The sequence below is a fragment of the Aricia agestis genome, chromosome 8 (assembly GCF_905147365.1).
Source record: "Aricia agestis chromosome 8, ilAriAges1.1, whole genome shotgun sequence".
Lineage (NCBI taxonomy): Eukaryota > Metazoa > Arthropoda > Insecta > Lepidoptera > Lycaenidae > Aricia > Aricia agestis.
The window spans coordinates 5,117,006-5,137,930 of record NC_056413.1 but is presented as its reverse complement, the minus strand read 5'-3'; the positions used below and the strand labels follow the sequence as shown (position 1 = coordinate 5,137,930).

Here is a 20,925-nt window from a genome sequence, read left to right as displayed (position 1 = left end):
ATCAAAATCGGTACAGCGTTCAGAGCGTGAAGCGGCTACGAACAAACACATTTTCACATGTATAATATTGGAATAGCATTCCCTGAGAACACAGAATCGTGGAGTCTCTAGCGGTATGAAATATGTGAACAGGGTCGTTTTAATTCAAAGGGTGAGCCGCAAGAAATAAATCGCCAGCAGATAATACCTCGCGATAATTCTCGCCTGCAGCCTGCACCGACAACGACCACTCAGAAGCAACCAACAAATAAATATTGTTAACGGCTTAGAAACAAACAAATAATTAAAGTTATACTCATCTTAAAAATAACTTTTTTGAGCTACTTTTGAGATAATTTTATTAGTTTGAGTTTCTAGAACTTTTAGTCAAATTTCATTATTAACTAGTATAAATACCTATTTGTTTCTAAAAAGCACGGAAAACATCACCATCAATGTGTCATAATCATAATAATTAAATAACCGAATTTAAAATTAAACAATATCGTTATGCATTTTGCGCCACAAAACGACTATGAGCTCTTAGACATTTTTTTTTTTTAATGAAATAAGGGGGCAAACGAGCAAACGGGTCACCTGATGGAAAGCAACTTCCGTCGCCCATGGACACTCGCAGCATCAGAAGAGCTGCAGGTGCGTTGCCGGCCTTTTAAGGGGTAACAGGGGAGGGTAGGGAAGGGAATTATAGGGGAGGGTAGGGAAGGAAATAGGGGAGGGTAGGGAAGGGAAAAGGGAAGGGGATTGGGCCTCCGGTAAACTCACTCACTCGGCGAAACACAGCGCAATCGCTGTTTCACGCCGGTTTTCTGTGAGGACGTGGTATTTCTCCGGTCGAGCCGGCCCATTCGTGCCGAACCATGGCTCTCCCACGTCGATGGGACTAGGTCTCACTTCGTTCCCAGACATCTTATTATTCTGAAAATTACACTCCAAAGTACTTTAAATACAAGCCACTTACTAATGTATTCATTATACTCAAGGGTCACTTTGGAATCAAATTAAAACTGCATTCATACGTCCTTTTAAATGTGGAAGTGTTTTCTTTGAGCGTCGCCATTAGAAAGATTGAAAGAAGGCTGTATAAAGGTAAGGAGTCAGGACTCAAAAGGTTGACCCCACAAACGGCTAGTTGACTGCAATTCTAGCTTTAGCCAAGTTCTAAGCAAAACGAAAAATCAGAGAGTCTGAAAAGAGAGACAGACAGTACTTTTAGTATCGCTTTGGTTTTATTTTGTTTATCGTTTGAGAGGTATATTAAGCAGATAACAAGGTACCTACTCAGTCAAATTGTAGTTTCGACAGCGGATAGTGTAGCAGAAATGTATGTGATTTGACGTAAAGCGAGGCTAAGTGACATTAGACATGGCGCTTGCAATGATCCAAATCCTATAGGGTTAGGGTCAATTCAGACAGCAACGCGACGACGCGTGGCGAGCCGCGGTGCGGCATCAATTTGTATGGATTTGACAAATTTCAATTGCACGAGACGTATAAATTAAGTCCATATAAATTAAGAAATGCATCTACGCGTCGCGTTGTGGTCTGAATCAACCCCAAATTCAACCCGATATTAACTTTACCCTGGATCTGTGCAAGTGGATGCGTTCGCCCTAACGCGCGGTTTGGCGGCTAGACCGCGAGATCACCAGCAATTGTACATAAATTACAGCGCGAAAGCGCCGCTTTTTAAATGAATCGTTACATACTTGTGATCTCGCGGTGTAGCGGCCAAAACGCGCGTTCGCGCAGACGCATAATAATCCATTATCCAGCCTAAGTACCTTTCTAAAGTTTAGAGTAATGAAATTGTCACATTCAATTTAACCAATTACGCAAATGAATGTTCTGAAACGAAGAAACTGATTAAAGAGTGTATATTAGCAAAACGCGACTTGGATTGATTCCATCTGCGGGGTCTTTGCACCGCGTGGGCGCCGTCGCCCGTCGGAGCAGCATTCAGCCCGCACTGTCTTCAACAATGCAATTATTTTCTGTACATCTTGTACGGTACCTTACGTAACGTACTACTTACTAGCCTATGAATCAGTGTGTTTTTAATGCCTTATTCAAATATTTATTAAATTAAAGTCATTCGATTATCACTTATAATACCACAAGAGCTTCAAAATTATCGGATATTTCCCGATAGGTTCGTTGCAAACAAATGAAGGATTCAAGTTTTTCAGGTTAAAAAATCAAGAGCGCGAAGCGCGAGTGATTTTTCCTGAAAAACTTGACGACTTTATTTGTTTGCAGGGAACCTTGAGGGAAATGCCAGATAATTTTGAAGCTCGTGTGGTATTCGGGGGATTATTTTTCCGTCCCAAATGTCGGCCAATATAATTGCACCATGAGACACAATTTAATTCAACCTGTCAGTTTGACGTGTTTGTCTTTTATATATAGCAACTACCAGAGAAAATTTTCAAAAAATTATCAGTATAATACCATGTAGGTTGTACCACGTGACGTCGAATGGTGCATTTCTATTGGTCGATATTTGGGTCGGAAAAATAATCAACAATATGCGCTTCATTAGTTCATACTTCATACAGAGCTTTCATACAAAGCTTTTGTTAAGGATGTGTTCCTAAACTCTAAGCAGTATACTTGCTAATCGAATCTTTTTATATCAAACTGCTTATCCTGTAACAGTTTTGGAACACACCTTCACTGCGCAATAGACCCTTAAAATGGCTAAATATAGAAACCCAATTCCTTAAAATCCGATATGACGGTGTAAATTCGCACGTACGGCCCTATATGAAGTTAATACGGTCTTTTATATGCAAGTATTAGGCGGACATAATCTGCAAATCCGAATATCGACGAGCCGCAGCCGAAAATGTAAATATTCTTAAAATATATTTACCCGTCTGCGCAGCCAAAAAAATGGTAATAATTTTGGAAGAATATACGTATGTGTTTGTGCCATAGTAGCTCTAAACAAGTAGTCTGATTTTAACAACTGAAGTGTCAATAAATTGTATGCAAACAATTTTTACACACATTTTTTTTGTACTTTTACGTATATCCTCCTAAGCCTCTATAAACCCTAAAGTTCTTTATTAATATTTACCACTTGGCTACTCCTCCAGCTCTGAACATACCTGAAACAATGATTTTATTATTAGAGCAATAATAATTTTTACATTATATTTAGTTAGTCCAAAAACTTTTAAAAAGGTATCCCCCTGGCAGTAAAAAGAGGAAAATAATAATTAAAAGTCTTTTATCTAAGAACTTATTAACCGATTTCTATAAAGGAGTAGGACCTATGTTCGGCTGTTTAAGTTAAAATCTTGAAGTCGACCATAACATGAGATGCTTTCACATCATATGATCAACATAATGTGAAATGTTTACGATATAAAACCCACGCAAACAGAGCATCACGAAAGTGGACAATTTAGTAACACAAGTGACAATATGGGCGACAATATGTAAAGTAAATTGTCTACAATCTACATGTATTGAACTCTGACCCACAGAGCTGTGAAAACGATCACCATCAAGTTATAAGAGGCAGATAGAGCAGAATAGAGCGTACAAATTCTGTAATAGTGATATAACATTTTCACGAATAATAAGCATTCCAGCTGTGTCGATTACCGATTTTAAAAAAGAATATAATATTATGTGCTTTACGATCTTGATACAAAAGAGTGTATGCTATGGCTTAATTTAAAATTTGAGTCACTGGCTGTTTAGCCAAGATGCTTTCTGAAATTTGACTGTCCTTACAGGATTTCATCTTTGATTATATACTACACCCAAATCGCCATTTTCAATCACTTTTTTAACAACTTTTATCAAGCGCGTGGCGTGCGTATTCAGTGATGTCACAAATAGCACTGACGGGCGAATCGCGGCGTTGTGTCCAACAGTTGGGCACTATTTTTTTCGACGGAAAGTATATAATCAAAGGATTTCATAAGACACATTTTATTGAAGATATTAAAAAAAATGAAGGACTGGTAAATGGTTCAACCATGCGCTAGTATGAATTGCCCCTAAGAGCTAGTTAATATACGAGCTGGTTAAAGTATCACAAGTCCATTAGAAGATATAATATGAGCAGTTTTTGTGGCTATCATCGTTAGTTTAAGCACGCAATAAGCCATAATAAACTCATTTATGTCGCTTACATCAACTTAACCGGCGCCTAGATTCCGTTTTAAAGCTTTATACATAATATTTTATTCTCGATTTTAAGTATGTAAGCGCAATTTGATTTAAATAATGAAGGTAAAGCAGAGGTAAATAATTAAGCGAGGGTGGAATGTTACGTATAAAACAGCGTGACATGAGTTTACTATATAGCTGATTCGTTTTTCTATGATTTTTTAAATAAATTTTGCCACTGTTATCTCCTGGATCAACCGCGATAACCAAAGAGATGATCTTAAAGGTACCCAAGGGATTGTTGAGGTGTATTCGCAACATAATTAATCAGAAGAAAAATAAGATCAAAACTCAACTACTTACCAACGTTATTTGTTGTTTGAAATCTTAACGAAGCTTTATGTCAGATCAAAATATAGCAGAATCTGAATGCACGAGTGCTATTAATTTTAATGGATAGGAGTACTTCCTATCTTCTCTGATTAATTTCGTCGGAGTATATGCGTTTCCCTAGTAAGTAGATCTCCGTAGCATATGTCGAGTTCAGAGTCCACACGACATAGTTTCGTCGAGACGAACACTACATCTGGCCTGTTATGTAGAAATCATAATGTAATTTATATTCAGCCATGAGCATCCATAACAACGAAATATATAACCCTATGTGGTATTCTGATGTATAAGCTGCTATATTATTGTAAAGTTTCATTAAAATCCGTTCAGCAGTTTTTGCGTGAAAGAGTAACAAACATCCATACATCCAAACACACTTTCGCCTTTATAATATTAGTAGGATTTTACTCTCCATTAGTTACAAAATCATGTAAAGGACATAATATTAGATTAACAATTTTCATACACATAATAGCTCCTTGCTGCACAATGCTGAAACGCAATATATTTCCTTTTCACACACTAGAGTCAGGAAACTGTAAAGGCATGAAGTGTAGAGCTCTCGTGCAATTCATACACGTAAATTTAACAAATAATTGCACATAAACGCGTATTTAGGTTAGCTCGTTTTGTGTGTGCATGTGTCAACTTGTATGTGTGTTTGTGAGTATGTGTATGTGCGGTCTCATTAGTTTAGTGTTGCGAAGTCCACAGCTCGCTGAAATAAATTTACGTGTCTAAACGTTTCATTCAAACGCACGTGTTCGGTGCTTTACATACATTGTATCATGTATGTGAAGCTGTTAGAGATGTATGGAGTCTAATAATAATAATAATACTAAGTTCCATAGACTGTAATACTACGTTCATACCATGTCCTATGAACCTATTCATAACTCCTACTAGAAACTTATACAAAACATTATTAATTTACTAACTATATTCCCACTTAGTTAGGGGCTCAAGATTTTTTGCAATAAAAACTGTGCTCAAGGGCGGATCCAGGGGGGGGGCATATAGGGGTCATGACCCCCCCTGGACTGGGTCCAGGTCCTAGGTGAACCATTAAGTAAAATTGTTAAGCATACTGATTTTATATATTTTTTATAGATTTTATTTAAGACGTAAAAGAAAAATTGATTTTGTTATTTAAATATACTGGTGTCTATTATATTCAAAATTAAATGATTTAAAGTTCTTGTGTCTTGACGACTATGTGACCCCTGTGACTATGTAAGTATAAAAATTGTTTATCTCCTAATAATTGTGTTAATGTATAACTTCGTATTTAATGACTTACTAATTACCATTATTTTCCCTTTCAAACTGCGAGGTACATTTTCAAACTTTTAGCGGTCCCCAAACTTGTAGTAAATAAATTATGAAGTTTTGAATACTTTAGGCCCCTTGTTTTCTCTCTCTGGGGCCCGTTTGTACAGCCTTTGATCTGCTTAATTACTTCGCCATTATAATGCCAGTAATGTCTTTATTATTGACACAACTTTAACTGCCGCACTTGGAGACGTTCAATGATTACAACTTTAATTTGATGAAGATTTTCCGCTCCGTACATTTTCTATCAAACTCTTCATTAGATTAAAGACTTGATGAATACTTCATTAAAGATGTTTGTTAAAGTTACATCAGAAATTTAAAGTCCCAAATTATGACTAGTACTTTATGCGAACGAAACCACCGGCAGAAACTAGTTTTTTCTAAACGGCTATATGAAAATAGTTTTATAATAAAAAATCTAAGGGATTTATAGCTAGTATACCGATTAATTTATCATAAAAACCGTCATCAGTTCCTTCGTGCATATTTTATGTCACATAAAACGATTAAAAACAATAATATATCCGCTACAAATTATATCAAGGGCTTATAAAAACTATGTCGGCGTGGTCGCATATAATTTAAGTGCCGGTCAAGCGGTGTATTTAGGCCGGGCGAATTCAAAAACTGCTATTTCATTTGAGCGTTTCCCCAAAAGCAAATGGTAGTAAAAGCCGAAATGAACCGGAAAATTGCCTGTCGATCGCTGCGCTTGTCAACTGCAGTCGCCTAGCTTAGGGTATTAATAATTATTGTAATAAATTAATAGCCATCAAGTATAATACTTTATATAACTACTGATATTTTAAATAAAAAAAATTATTATGCTGAGCGAGGATTTATAAGAATTACTGTGAAAATTATAGAGAAAAGTCAGACTTTACACTCTGTCTTTGAGACTTTGTGGGAGGTAGATACTTTTTTACTTAGATTTACTTAGTGCGATTTTTTTATCTGTAATTACACGTATAACCTTATTAATAAAAACAGTTACACAATGGCAATACACAGGTGTATTGCATTCTTTTAATGGGAATAGGTATAATATCTTTCTAGAAACAAAATTTTTCGTAAAACTTATAATTTCATTAAATCCAGGATTTTTAATTTCTTATACAACACCAATTATAATTTTCTACCAAGATTTTCCGATTGCAATCCTTATGTATCATGGAAGTTTAAGAAATCGGGAACTACTTTATTCCAATTTTTTACTAATGTTGCCAAATACAAATATTTGGCAACATTAGTAAAAAATTGGAATAAAGTAGTTCCCGATTTCTTAAACTTCCATGATACATAAGGATTGCAATCGGAAAATCTTGGTAGAAAATTATAATTGGTGTTGTATAAGAAATTAAAAATCCTGGATTTAATGAAATTATAAGTTTTACGCTTTAGCTCTTCACAAAAATTATAAATTTTAATAAAAAGTGACTTTTGATTGTGCATATTTTGTGCATATTTCGGCCATTTATCGTGCATACTTGCATGCATATTTCGGCACTTTGATCATGCATATAATCCGATGTCTACTTATTAGTAAAAAAGTAAGTTCAACGAATCTTTAGTTTCAACAGTCAACTCCAACAAAAGCAACTCCACAGAAACCACTCTATTATGTGATCAATTAAAACACTCTTCACGTGCGCTGGCACGGCTGGCAGCCTCCGGAAAGGTCAGGCTGGAGTGTCAATAGTGAAGTGATAGTTATTTCATAGGGAAATTCAGGTCGAGAGAATTATTTCTATTTGCAGTCGACGGCTCTCGGCCGTATTGTTGGAGTTGTGTTCAGTGTTGGAGTTTCAAACTGTGCCTTTTACACTTATTAGTCAAGTACCCTCATTGGATATACGTTCTTTTGGTTTTATCTTTGTAATACAAGTATATTAGAATGCATAAATAGAAATTGCACGTCGAATCAAATCGACCAGATGTTTTTTTTTTAATTGCAACATAATTAATATTTTATGTAACTTCATTAATATGTTTAAGTCGTAAAAATCAAATCTACTGGCAATAAAATACATTAACATTTCCATTTATTTTATTGACATACCATAAAAGTAACAAGCTATAAAATTAACATTTTTGACATTTGTCTGGTAATATAAAAAGTAATTAATAAATCAATAGGAAAGTCTACTACAACGTTCCCACTATTCCCTGCGAGTGGAAAAGAAAAATTAATTAATTAAAAAACAATCCAGCCAAGTGGTCGATTACGGCGCTCGGCACCAAACCAGAATGGGCTTGTTTGGTTGTCACTCCCGATGGTCCCACGGTACCTGACAATTAGACGCCGGGTAACGTGGCCATTTACGGGCAACGTGGGCGTCGACGTGGGCGCGGCGTGGTCACTCGCATCTGCACGTCTCAATCTACGCTCCACATAAGACCAGGTGGTCTATTATACTTTAAAATGATCACGATAAAATATCAATTTGGGCTTCATAGATGATGTATGCCCCGGTGAAATGGGTCCGCGTTACAAAACGACTTATCAGCTAAACAAAACATTGCTCCATGCATGTTTTGAGTTGCACAAAAGATAAAAATATCTACAATGAGGGTCACCGCGAAGATAAGATATAAATGGACCAGTATATTACATGAGCCACGATTTAGGTATTATATAAGGCCCCCGGGAATATAATTTGAAGGTGTAAAATGTCCAAGCTCGCCAGCTGACCGAAACGTGTTAGGAATGCGATACCAGGGTCACTGCAGAGGGAGGGCCGCTAGGGTTGACACGCTCGGAAAATTGAAAACTAAACATCCATTAAAGTACTAAAAAATTAAAATCCCATAACATTAAGCTTACAATTTCTCAAGTGACATTTTCACGTTTACGGTTTAGGTCCACCTTGCATTCATTTTGTTATTTATTTTGTTCTTATATCGCCAGCCCTACGTACATCAGGGAGGCCGCAACCTCCCAACCTCTATTATTTATGCACACACACCTATACGTGTAATGGCATACCCATTTTATTTAGTATTTGAAATCTGGCACCGTATTTATTTTTGCATTGAAAGCATTGAAAATGATTTTCGTCCATTAGATGATTAATGAGATCTGTGGCCTAGTTACAAATTTCAAATGATCACGGAATGTAATTTTCTCAATAGGCAGCCATCAGCGAGGAAGCACAATTTGTTACAATGCGGCATCAGAAAAATTGATTCATAGGCATTTGTCAGGCACCTTTATTTGGTCGAACTATGCTAGTCGTGAAGATCTTTTAGTAAGTATACCCATGACTTATGCCTTCTGAGATAATTTTTTCTCAATATACGAACGAAATGCTAACAACTTCTTGTTACTATCTTGTGAAAGTTACCCATAAACTAACCGCATATAATATATCATAGGCTGAACAAGACTTTATATGATTAAAGTTATGAATTGAACCTACGTCTTACAACTTATGGCCAAGCGCCTAATATGCCGGCACCTCCAATATGAACAAAAGGCTGAACTTGTGAACGAAGCAGCAGTCTAATGTATCACCGGAGATTGATATTGATAGCAGGAAGCTCGCGGGGCCGGAGCTGCACCCAAACTTCTGGTGCCCGATTCTCGTATCTTCGAATTTCGATCGATTCTTATGCGGCCACGTTAGATCATTATGGACAAGCGCTTGCGAATGCGTAGCATATTCATTTATGATTTTCCATTATCGTAGTGTGCACATGCTATAGATAGCTTTGCAATCCGAATACTAACAATGCTTGCTCATGGTGCAACATGAAGTTTGGGATGTCCCACTCGCGCTATTCATCCGAAATTCGATGTGTGAGAATTGAACCCCGAAGCATTAATCTTCATTCCTAGTGCCGTGTCACGTTGTGAACAGATTTGGGTGTTGATGTACTGTTGAGTATTGATGTAGGTATCTATTATGCATCATGGCCGCGTATCAACGTGTGTTTTCCCAAATTTTTAGGTGTCAAGTATACATATTAGGCATTTAACATTTCACAAACTGTGCCTTACTAGTTACTTCTTCACTTAACACTAACTATAATACTCGTAGCCCCTACTATAAATTACGAAGAGTTCCTCTAATAACTAGAGTCTAGTTACAACACTGCGAAAAAAAAGAAAAATTACATGTTACACTCCGTAACTTCGGAAAATATAAAAATGACTGATAAAATATTATACAATTAGGTCAATATTTTTTATAGTATTCGCCTGTTTATACACGGCATAATATTATTAAGTAACATATCAGTAAAAATGCGGTCATTTTATGTACTATCACTGGGAATGAGACGAAATACGTGCTCACGGACGGTTCGATAAAAAATATGAAATAATTTGAATTATATTTATGACAAATGCCTTTGTTTCGTTAAGTTATCTCAATGTATATAAGCCTTGTGTAACTTTTGTGGAATTAAGAGCAAAAAATGTGCAGACGTCTAGTAGTAGCGTTCAGCGTCTTAGCATTGGCATTGCTGGTAAGTGTTTACATGTTCCTCTTTATTTTTTAATTATTAATTGGTATTTGGTGTTATACTAGGTCCTAAAAATGCTAATCGATATTTGACTCCCATGATAACCCACGCCTGCATCTAACCTTTTCGCATAGTTCAACCCAAAAAATCGAATCAAAGATCAGTGACGGAGACCTTAAAGTCGCTGCCAACCTGCTTTTCTCTAATTCGACAAATCCAACCCCAGAGGGCCTAGACAAGCGGCAACCGATTATCGTAAACGCTAACGCCAACAACGCCACAAAATGTATGGGATTTGACATTACTATTCGCTAGCGAAGCGATGACTTATGTCAAATCGCATACATTTTGTTAGCGATTACGATAATCGCTTGCCACAATATGTCTACTAGGGCAGGGTTGGCGTTTACCTCGGCCAACGAATTAGTTTGGCCATACAGCGAGGTAATCCTGCCAGGATATTGGTACTATTCCCGCAGTCCCCGATTGAGATTTAATTTTATACTTATAGTGTTTATTTGTTCATTTATTTATTAAGTAGTTGTATTTTTATAGTAATTGTATTTTATGTATACAATTAAGTTTGTACAAATTAACAATTCTCGCCATAGAATATGTTAGAACCTTTTAACCATGTTATCACTTTGTGATTATTACATTATTATTATTACTTACATTATTTTTAAAAATCTAAATTATTTTCATTACCTTTTCTTATATGGTGCAAGTTTTGAGTGAATAGCAATAAAGAGTCCTCTTTTTCCAGGCTCGCGAGAGTCACGCAAGGGCCTGCAATAGGCGGAGCACCGTCATTCAGACCAAGATCCCCAATAAGACCAAGGTCACCATGAACTGCCCCAACAAGGTCCAGCCGCCCTTCTTCCCCTTCCCGTATGCTATAGCTAGCATTTCACCAGTTTACTACTCCTGCCAAAATCGCGCCTGTCAGAAAAACGGCAGACCAACTTCAACGTCAAAATATAATCCCCAACCTTCACCAGCATTGAGAACGAACACCATAATAATTGTCTCCGATTCGGATAGCACATCAAAATCTACCGCACCAGAGAAACCAGCTCCCGCTCCAGAACCCGCTCTAGAACTAGCACCAGAACCAGCACCAGAACCAGCACCGGAACAACCAGAACCCGCTTCAGAACTTGTTCCAGAACCAGCTCCAAAACCAGAACCGGAACAGCCAGAACCCGCTCCAGAACTTGCTCCAGAACCAGCTCCAGAACCAGAACCGGAACAACCAGAACCCGCTCCAGAAGTTGCTCCAGAACCAGCTCCAGAACCAGAACCGGATCAACCAGAACCCGCTCCAGAACCAGAACCGGAACAACCAGAACCCGCTCAAGAACCCGTTCCAGAACCAGAACCGGAACAACCAGAACCCGCTCCAGAACCAGCTCCAGAACCAGAACCGTAACAACCAGAACCCGCTCCAGAACCAGCCCCAGAACCAGAACCCGCTCCAGAATACCAACTCCAGTACCGGTACCGCAGAAACTATAGTTTGTGCATTCTAAGATGATATGGATGACAGTTTTCATGTTCCTTGCTACGGGTTTTTTTTACAAGAAAACAAAAAAAAAACAAAATGTAATAAATTATATTCCATCTACTTGGTTGTTTGGCATTAACACTATAAACGCCATAATCTTAAATCTCTACTAGTTTACAATGTAAATAATTGTGCAATAAAGTATTGTTTATGTTGGTATGGAATATTCCGGTTTGTGACTATTGTAGTATTAGTTACACGGCCCTCCCGGGGACTCATTTCCTTCCAAGTAAAGTCATACTTATACAAAGGCAAAAGTATGTGAATGTGTGATGTGCATTATTTCTTCACTAGAAAATTTTAAATGTTGGCAATTGGCATGATAGTTAAATTTGGCTTGGGATTAACACATTTTTTTACCAATAAGTGTTTCTGTGGAAAACGTAAGTAATTATGTAATGTCAAAGTTATCGGTTACAGTCTTGTTGTTAAAATATAAATCTGAGGCAAAAGTGGGATTTTAGGGTATTTGTAATACGGGAAGCTGCTAATTGCTTTAAAGTTTTCCTAAATAATTAAGTACAATTAAAAGCCACATGCTCACGCAAATGAAGTACAAACCACAAAACGGATTACCTAATTAATTATTTAATTTTTAATGGAGCACTATAACTGCATACTACCACAAAGTATTTCTAACGCTGGAATTACACACGCCGAAAAGCCAGAGTTCTGGAAAAACTTACAGCTGAAATAAGAACTCTGCGCTAATACAGTAGAGCTACAATCTTATATCCGATTTTCTATACTCTACATTAAATACATTTAAGTTGGTTGTTCTAACTTATTATTTCTGTTTGTATAAAAAGTTAAAACACACAGTTATTGTCACTTAACTACTTTATTCTACAGTAAATTCTATTATTGGCTTTCATGGGGTAATCTTATATTATATAAAATTCTAGTGTCACAATGTTAGTTACCGTACTCTTCTGAAACGCCTTTACTAATTTTTACCAAATTTTATATGCATATTCAGTAGCTCTGAGAGTCGGCTACTGTCTACATTTTATATTGATAAGTGCATTTATTGATTAAATAATAGTAAATTATTACAACTCGAGACTGACGGCGACCATTGTTTGTGCGACGGGATAGCGATGGACGTTGCTATAGTGCCATACTTATTTAGTCACTTCAATACGGGCGAAATACTTAATATGGCAAAACAACATTTGCCGGGTCAGCTAGTATCCTCTATATTCTTTGGCGCTAGGCGTCTTAATTCAGTGCTGTGAAATGTGAATTTCCCCGCAACTCCGGAATTCCGGCGCATACAGTCCGAGTTTAAAAGTGCTATGTCCGACAGAATCGGACTTTTAAACCGTTCCGAAGTCGGCACGAATCGTAATTAAAAGTTCCGGCATGTTCTTTCAGCTGACATCTCGGTATCGGCGTCAGATTTTTATTTCCGATTCCCAAAAGTGCCGCCTGACATTTTCACAGACCAACGGCTCCATTAATTTGTTTTTCGCACGTTCGACAATATTTTTATATTTTTTGTGCCTGCTAGTGGCAGCTAAAAATAATGTTCTTTTTAGCACAACGACAACTTAATAAAGTCGAGGTGAAATGATAATTTATCGAAAATAATAATTATTGTAGAACGCTTAGCACGCAGGCCACCATATTATTACTATAGAAATAGTTTCTTTACGAAAGAATAGACAAAATGAGTTAAATGAACTATACTCCACTCGGGCTAACTTGTCGCTAGCGGTCGTTGACTCCCTGTCAGAAACTTGTCATTTTCAATATAAAACCACAGTAAACAATATCTGACACTTCATTGTCAATCGCGGTTTATATGGAAAATGACAAGTTTTTGACAGGGAGTCAATGACCGCTAGCGACAAGCTAGCCCGAGTGGAGTATAATTGACTTGTTTTCATCCCTTTAATTTTCTGTACATAACTATTCTGTTTGTTTTTTAATACTAACTAAAACAATATACGTGGGAGAGCCATGCTTCGGCACGAATGGGCCGACTCGACCGGCCACGTTCTCACAGAAAACCGGCGTGAAACAGCGCTTGCGGTGTGTTTCGCCGAGTGAGTTAGTTTACCGGATGCCCAATCCCCTACCCTATTTCCTTCCCTACCCTCCCCTATTCTCTTCCCTTCCCATCCCTACCCTCCCCTATTCCCTCTTAAAAGGCCGGCAACGCACCTGTAGCTCTTCTGATGCTGCGAGTGTCCATGGGCGACGGAAGTTGCTTTCCATCAGGTGACCCGTTTGCTCGTTTGCCCCCTTATTTCATAAAAAAAACATTTCTTTCAAATAATCAAACACTGTTCACAGTAAAAACACGTAACTCAAAGGCAATAGATATAAAACAGGGTGCGAACAGCGCTATATAGATAGCATAAGAAACGGTAGAACACCGGGGAATTCGCCCTCGTTCACCGCGAGGGGGTCGCGGGTAGGTCATGGGTCACCCGGGTCACGGGTCAAGGTCACCGTGACCCAAGTAATTGCCCGGGGAACAATGTTCGAAGTAATTTATGCCGTATGCGTGTACCCGATGCGGTCGTAAGAAAATATAAAGTTTTCGCACATTTGTTATCCGATGGCGGTGTCATTCATCACGTCGGGATTTTGGTAGTACGAAGGCAATCCATACTATAATATTATAAATGCGAAAGTATCTCTGTCTGTCTGTCTGTCTGTCTGTCTCGCTTTCACGCCAAAACTACTGAACCGATTGCAATGAAATTTTGTACACAGTTATTCTAGAGTCTGAGAAAGGACATAGGCTACATTTTGATGTGGGAAAATATCTTATTTCCATGAAAATATCGATGAAAATCACAGGTCAACAAAATCGAAAAAAAATTGTATCCTGTGCAAACTAATAGCAGTTCCTATAAGAGTTTTGTGTGCACGATATATGTTTCTATGAAGCTTTCTTTCTATCAGCTCAAATTTTTAAGATATTTCATTCCAAAGTTTCAAAAATCTCGCATTTTAGACCATTTCAGAATCACATTGCTGTTGAAAGTATTCATTTTTATTAGTTTTGTAATATGTATGCCAGAGGGAGACACTTCTTATTGAGAATGTAACTTGTTTCAATGAGTTATGACTAATTTCCCCAATATTATGACGGTTTTCAAAATGCTTTACCTAGCTCATACTACGTGGAGTAACAATTTTTGTATGAAAAAAGAAAGTTTAGTTTACAACTCTCTTTTAATAAAAAAATATAATATGCAATTTAAATTGAGATCTAAATAATAGATATTGTGTATATTTACTAAACATATTTTATCAAAATTCATGAAAATAAATTATTTCAATAGTTGTAAAGCGATTCTGAAATATACTAAAATTCTAGATTCTTGAAACTTTGGAATGAAATATCTTAAAAACCTGAGCTGATAGAAAGAAAATTTCTTAGAAACATGTGATCGGGGCACAAAGTTCTTACAGAAACAGCTTTTGGTTTTCAGGCACCAAATTTATTGTTGACCTGTGAAATTAATTCGCATTGCGCGTGGCCAGCGCTCATCCCGGGGGTCCTGGGTTCGAGTCCCGCAGGCGGAACAAAAAGTTTTCAATGTTCCTGGGACTTTGATGTGTATTAAAATAATACTTATTTCAAAAATCTTAAATATATTTTATGTATAATATTATAAAAAATCCAGAAATATATCGACGCAATGAACATTTTAGTTCTAATACGATTCAAGAGATGGCATTTTATTTTTTACTTCATTGTAACATAGAACTAACCATACTTATTAGTTACTAGCTGTTGCCCGCGACTTCGTCCGCGTGGACTTTAGTTTATAGCGCGCGGTGTCAACAAAATTTGTGTCAAATTTAAAAACTTTTTAAAACCCTGGTAAGTGGTACTCCTCTTAGGGCCGCGCTACACCGGAATGGCAGCGCTGAAAGTGCTCGCCTCGCCGCAGCCATTCCGGTGTAGCGCGGCCCTTAATTAATCAAAATACCCAAAAACAGCTGTGCAGTGTGCACATAATCTATACTAATATTATAAATGCGAAAGTATCTCCAAACGCCAAACGCCAAAACTACCGAACCGATTGTAATGAAATTTTGTATACAGATAGTCTAAAGCCTGAGAAAGGACATAGGCTACTTTTTTACTGGAAAAAAGGGTTGTCAGGGGGTGAAAATGCGTAAATTTGTTCAAATTAAGTTAGTTCCAAAAATTCATAATAGATGGCGCCGTGCGTCTTCTACATCGCGCTGACGCTTGCTCAAAAGTCTTTCTATAAGAGGTGGTATCACCGTACATTTAAGTTTCTATTTTTTTCGATTGTTATATCTATTCTACGGTATTATAATATAACTCAGTACTTTATCTGTGCAGTGACGTAACCTTAAACCTATCAATGATAAATAGTTTATGGGTAAAGTTGTGTAATTGGGGGGCTAAATAAGCTTTAAAATTTGGCATAAAATATAAAGTTTAATATAAAAATATGAAATACTTATTGTGTGCACACTGCACAGCTGTATTGATTTAAGGGGTACCAGGGTTTTTTTATAAAAGCTTTTGATACCAATTTTGTTAACATCGCGCTTTATAAACTGAAGTCCACGCGGACGAAGTCGCGGGCAACAGCTAGTTTTGAAATAAAATCTGTAATAGCGACCAAATTTCAGTATATTGTCACTAGGGTTCCGTACGTAAAGAAAAACGGAACACTATTATAGCGACTTCGAAGAAAGCCCATCTTTCTCTGACGTAATATAATCAATTCTTTTGTTGCTTTATAATTTTTTTATAATACAACAAAATAAATATTTAAAAGGGACTCTCATACAGCAAACATGATTCTAGCATGATTGTAGGGAACCTGACTCGCACTAGCTTTTTATTTTTCCTAGCACGGGACCAATGACGTCCAAAGCGACGATTTTCTTCGTAAAAGTCAGCGCAGAATACTAAATTTGTTTCCTAGCGAGTAGCGCCTACTGGCGGCGGCGTAAAATAAATATTAACATTAAGAACGTGTAGAGAGGCTTATTTTTATGACTTAAGTTTTACAATATAATATTTTTTTGCAAAAGACTATGGATCTCATCCATACTATGTCTGTCTGTTACCTCTCCATGCCCTAACCACTGAACCGATTTTGCTGAAAATTAGTATGGAGATATCAAATACCTTAGAGTCCCGGGTACGGGGCAAGAACTTAGGATATAGGATATACTTTTTGTCCCGGAAAAATGTAGTGTTTCCGCAATAAACGAATTTTGGCGCAGCGGAGTTGTGGGCGTTATATAATATGTAAATTCTAGTAGACCCATAAAGTTAATATACTTAGCGGAATAGAGCAACAATCTCGAGCTGTCAAACGTAACCGAATTTGGTTTCATCTGTGTGTAAAAATATGTGTACGTATACACTTACACAAGCATGATTGAACATGATTTCTATGAGATTAAATTGTCAACGTGCGGCACGTGCCGACTGGACGTCAAAAAAAGAGTGCTGCTGTCATGTATGACACGTCTCTTTTACCACGCAGTGTTACTGATAGTGACATCTCTCTTGCTCAGGCATTTGTTTCTCTATTCCGCTAGGTATATTAACTTTATGAGTAGACCATATTTGTACGTGCCGTCGATCATACATGCTATTGAATATTATAGCTCCGTAGGCTGCGTTTCCACCGGAGCTGCGTTGCTAGGAATGTGTTTGTGAGAACCAATAGAATCGCTTCGTTTGCCTAACCTCGTTAAGCGCAGCGACTCTATTGGTTCTCAAAAACACGTTCCTCGCAACGCAGCTCCGGTGGAAACGCATCCTAATTATCAATGCCCGACGCGACGTGGAGAGGGGTCTTAAGGGGGCGACTAACCCAAAATTGTCGATTTTATAATTCATTTTTATACTTGAAAATAAGCCCCGAATTGTTTCATTTTCTTAAATTAGATACTACATTATATGTATTTTTAAGAATTTGATCTGAACAAAAACACGATATCTTAAAATTTTCTCGATAGAAAAAAATCACAAAGATGCATCTAATTTTCACGAATTTTTCATTTATTGCCATTAACGTGCATTGAACTAAGTTAAAATTTTAACACATTGTAAAAAATTCTATCATTGAGAGGTCGACCTAGCGGATTTTTAAAATGTTGTATATTTATCGAGTTATTGAGAAAAAAATAATTTGGCGATGAATCCGCGTCGTCCTTTTTCACCTGGCATAATATGATAGACCGGCGTGAGTGTGAAGAGAGAAGGGCGATGTTTGATTTTTTGGGTTAGTCGCCCTCTTAATAGAATTAGCTACTGCTAAAGAGACATCCTCGCATTATACGTGACACATGTCCCATTGAGTCACACAATATAGGAATCTAGCGGCAGGAAAAGACCTATTTCATTGTCAAGGATAAATTGATATGATCTAATCACGCGATAAATTGTTAAGCACATCTGCATTGTTATATTATACTGATCACGAACACGGGGTACTTAGACAACTTGCATTCGATAATATCGACAGCAAAGGGTTTGACATATTAATTTTTTTACGTACCGCAAGCGACATACCAACTACGCTACTGTCGTGCTTGTCATCGCCCGCGCGCGGATTTGGTCCGCGTGGAAGTGATCCGCATCCTTTCATAGATTGCTATTCATGCCATGCGGGCAACACGAGCTTTGGCATGAGCATGTTGTCACCCGCATGCGGATGATAACATGCCAGGTCCGCGTGCGGGTGACAACACGTATGACAGGAAAAGGGCCATAACTCATTTAGCTGTTGTAACGTGTAACTAATGATTCTAATGAATGCAATTTGACTAAGGGCGTTGTTAGTTGTTAATAATAGGTATTATACAGATCACGAACATGACAAAGATCCTTAAATTATGTAAGTATAATTTATATTACAATGGCAAAACGTTAATAAATTTAAATTCACAGAAGAGATATCGAAACTATAGAACAAACGATGAATTTTTGTCATAAATAAAGTAGAACACGGGGAGGACGGACGTTACTATTAGCGTGAAGCCAAACGACAGTAATTTGTGAGTTGTGAGTCGCAGAATTTCGGTTGGCAGAAATTCTGCTGCATTCAGTTTCATACAAAAGTCCTGTTTGATCACACGAGCGTAATTTTGTGGGTCATGATTTGTTTGAAAAGATATTTACGCGACCGAAATTCTGCGACTCACGACTCACAAAATTACGCTCGTTTGGCTTCACCCTAAATTGTATCAAAATGGTCGGTTCCCGTGGAAAGTAACTGGCTATATCATTATGGCTTATATGTAGATGATAGGCTGGCTTTATAGGTATATTTAGCCAGTTAGGGCCAGGCCACAACGCTAAGTTGTGGCCTGGCCCTAACTGCCAGGCCATATAGCAAAAACAACATCGCACAGACAGAAATGCCATGGTTTAAATTTAGTTGTTATTTTTAGCAATATTCCGCGAAAACAACTTCCACCTTTAAGTAAATGAGTGAGTGTACGCATAGACATGCGTACAGCACCTCCCTCCTCCCACACTGCCTATGCGTACACTCGCATGCAAGAACTTGCAAACACCACCACCACACAAGCAATAATGTTGGCAAATCCGTGCAAGGCCCCTCACCACCATGCAGGTTGAAAACCTCGACGCGCGTTTCGCCCCAACACCGGAGCATCCTCAGGATGTGGACTCTACGAACATATTAATAAGCGGTGACGTAGTCAAGCAAGTTTGGTCATTCAACAATGCAAATCTGTTATTTTTCTTTTCTTTTATGATCTCTAATTGTTCCAACACGCTCAGCCGAAAGCCTTTATCGCATTTATGTAAAACTTTATAGGAATGGCCATCGGGCACAGTATGATTACTATCTAAAAGATGTTTAGCAAAATGTGACTTATCAGGATGACCATTTCTATAAGCCGCGATATGTTCTTTATACCGAGTCTCGAAGCTGCGTCCAGTTTGACCCACGTATACACTATCACATTCAGGACAATCGATCTTATAGACACCGGATTGATATTTTTTATCAATCTGGTCTTTATTATGACACAAATGATGTTTTAAAGTATTATTTGTCCTGAATGCGACATGCATATCGTTGCTTTTCATTATTTTGGATAAGCGCGCAGATACCTCTCCCATGTAGGTCAAACTGGACTTATATCTAACTATCGCTTTATCAATAATTTATCAAAATAATGAAAAGCAACGATATGCATGTCGCATTCAGGACAAATAATACTTTAAAACATCATTTGTGTCATAATAAAGACCAGATTGATAAAAAATATCAATCCGGTGTCTATAAGATCGATTGTCCTGAATGTGATAGTGTATACGTGGGTCAAACTGGACGCAGCTTTGAGACTCGGTATAAAGAACATATCGCGGCTTATAGAAATGGTCATCCTGATAAGTCACATTTTGCTAAACATCTTTTAGATAGTAATCATACTGTGCCCGATGGCCATTCCTATAAAGTTTTACATAAATGCGATAAAGGCTTTCGGCTGAGCGTGTTGGAACAATTAGAGATCATAAAAGAAAAGAAAAATAACAGATTTGCATTGTTGAATGACCAAACTTGCTTGACTACGTCACCGCTTATTAATATGTTCGGGGGTACTAGTGAGAGTAGTGGGGGTAGTGGGGATAGTAGCGGGGCTCGATAGTGTATAAAAGGCGGTGTTTTGGCCGTTGGCGGCACTTAACGGACGTTGTTCGTAGAGTCCACATCCTGAGGATGCTCCGGTGTTGGGGCGAAACGCGCGTCGAGGTTTTCAACCTGCATGGTGGTGAGGGGCCTTGCACGGATTTGCCAACATTATTGCTTGTGTGGTGGTGGTGTTTGCAAGTTCTTGCATGCGAGTGTACGCATAGGCAGTGTGGGAGGAGGGAGGTGCTGTACGCATGTCTATGCGTACACTCACTCATTTACTTAAAGGTGGAAGTTGTTTTCGCGGAATATTGCTAAAAATAACAACTAAATTTAAACTATGGATTTCCGCAAAGTAACGCCTGATTCCATTAACTAGAAATGCCATGCGTTGTTACAACGCAA

General features: G+C 37.7%; 2 protein-coding genes across 6 annotated transcripts in view; one reads left to right on the top strand and one right to left on the bottom strand.

The window, feature by feature from the left end:
* Positions 1-20,925, bottom strand: part of LOC121729288 (division abnormally delayed protein) — a 126,519-nt gene that overhangs the window by 88,614 nt on the left and 16,980 nt on the right. The gene's annotated exons all lie outside the window — the stretch shown is intronic.
* Positions 10,206-11,881, top strand: LOC121729289 (protein TsetseEP-like). Of its 5 annotated transcripts, XM_042117756.1 has the most exons (4): positions 10,206-10,323; positions 11,087-11,591; positions 11,634-11,726; positions 11,757-11,881. In XM_042117756.1, exons 1-4 carry the CDS (start codon positions 10,273-10,275, stop codon positions 11,855-11,857), a joined length of 750 nt encoding a protein of 249 aa, XP_041973690.1. In that variant the 5' UTR covers positions 10,206-10,272; the 3' UTR covers positions 11,858-11,881. The 5 variants fall into 5 exon arrangements, with proteins under 5 accessions (XP_041973690.1, XP_041973692.1, XP_041973689.1 ...); XM_042117758.1 differs by having other exon boundaries at positions 11,087-11,648; XM_042117755.1 differs by having other exon boundaries at positions 11,087-11,726.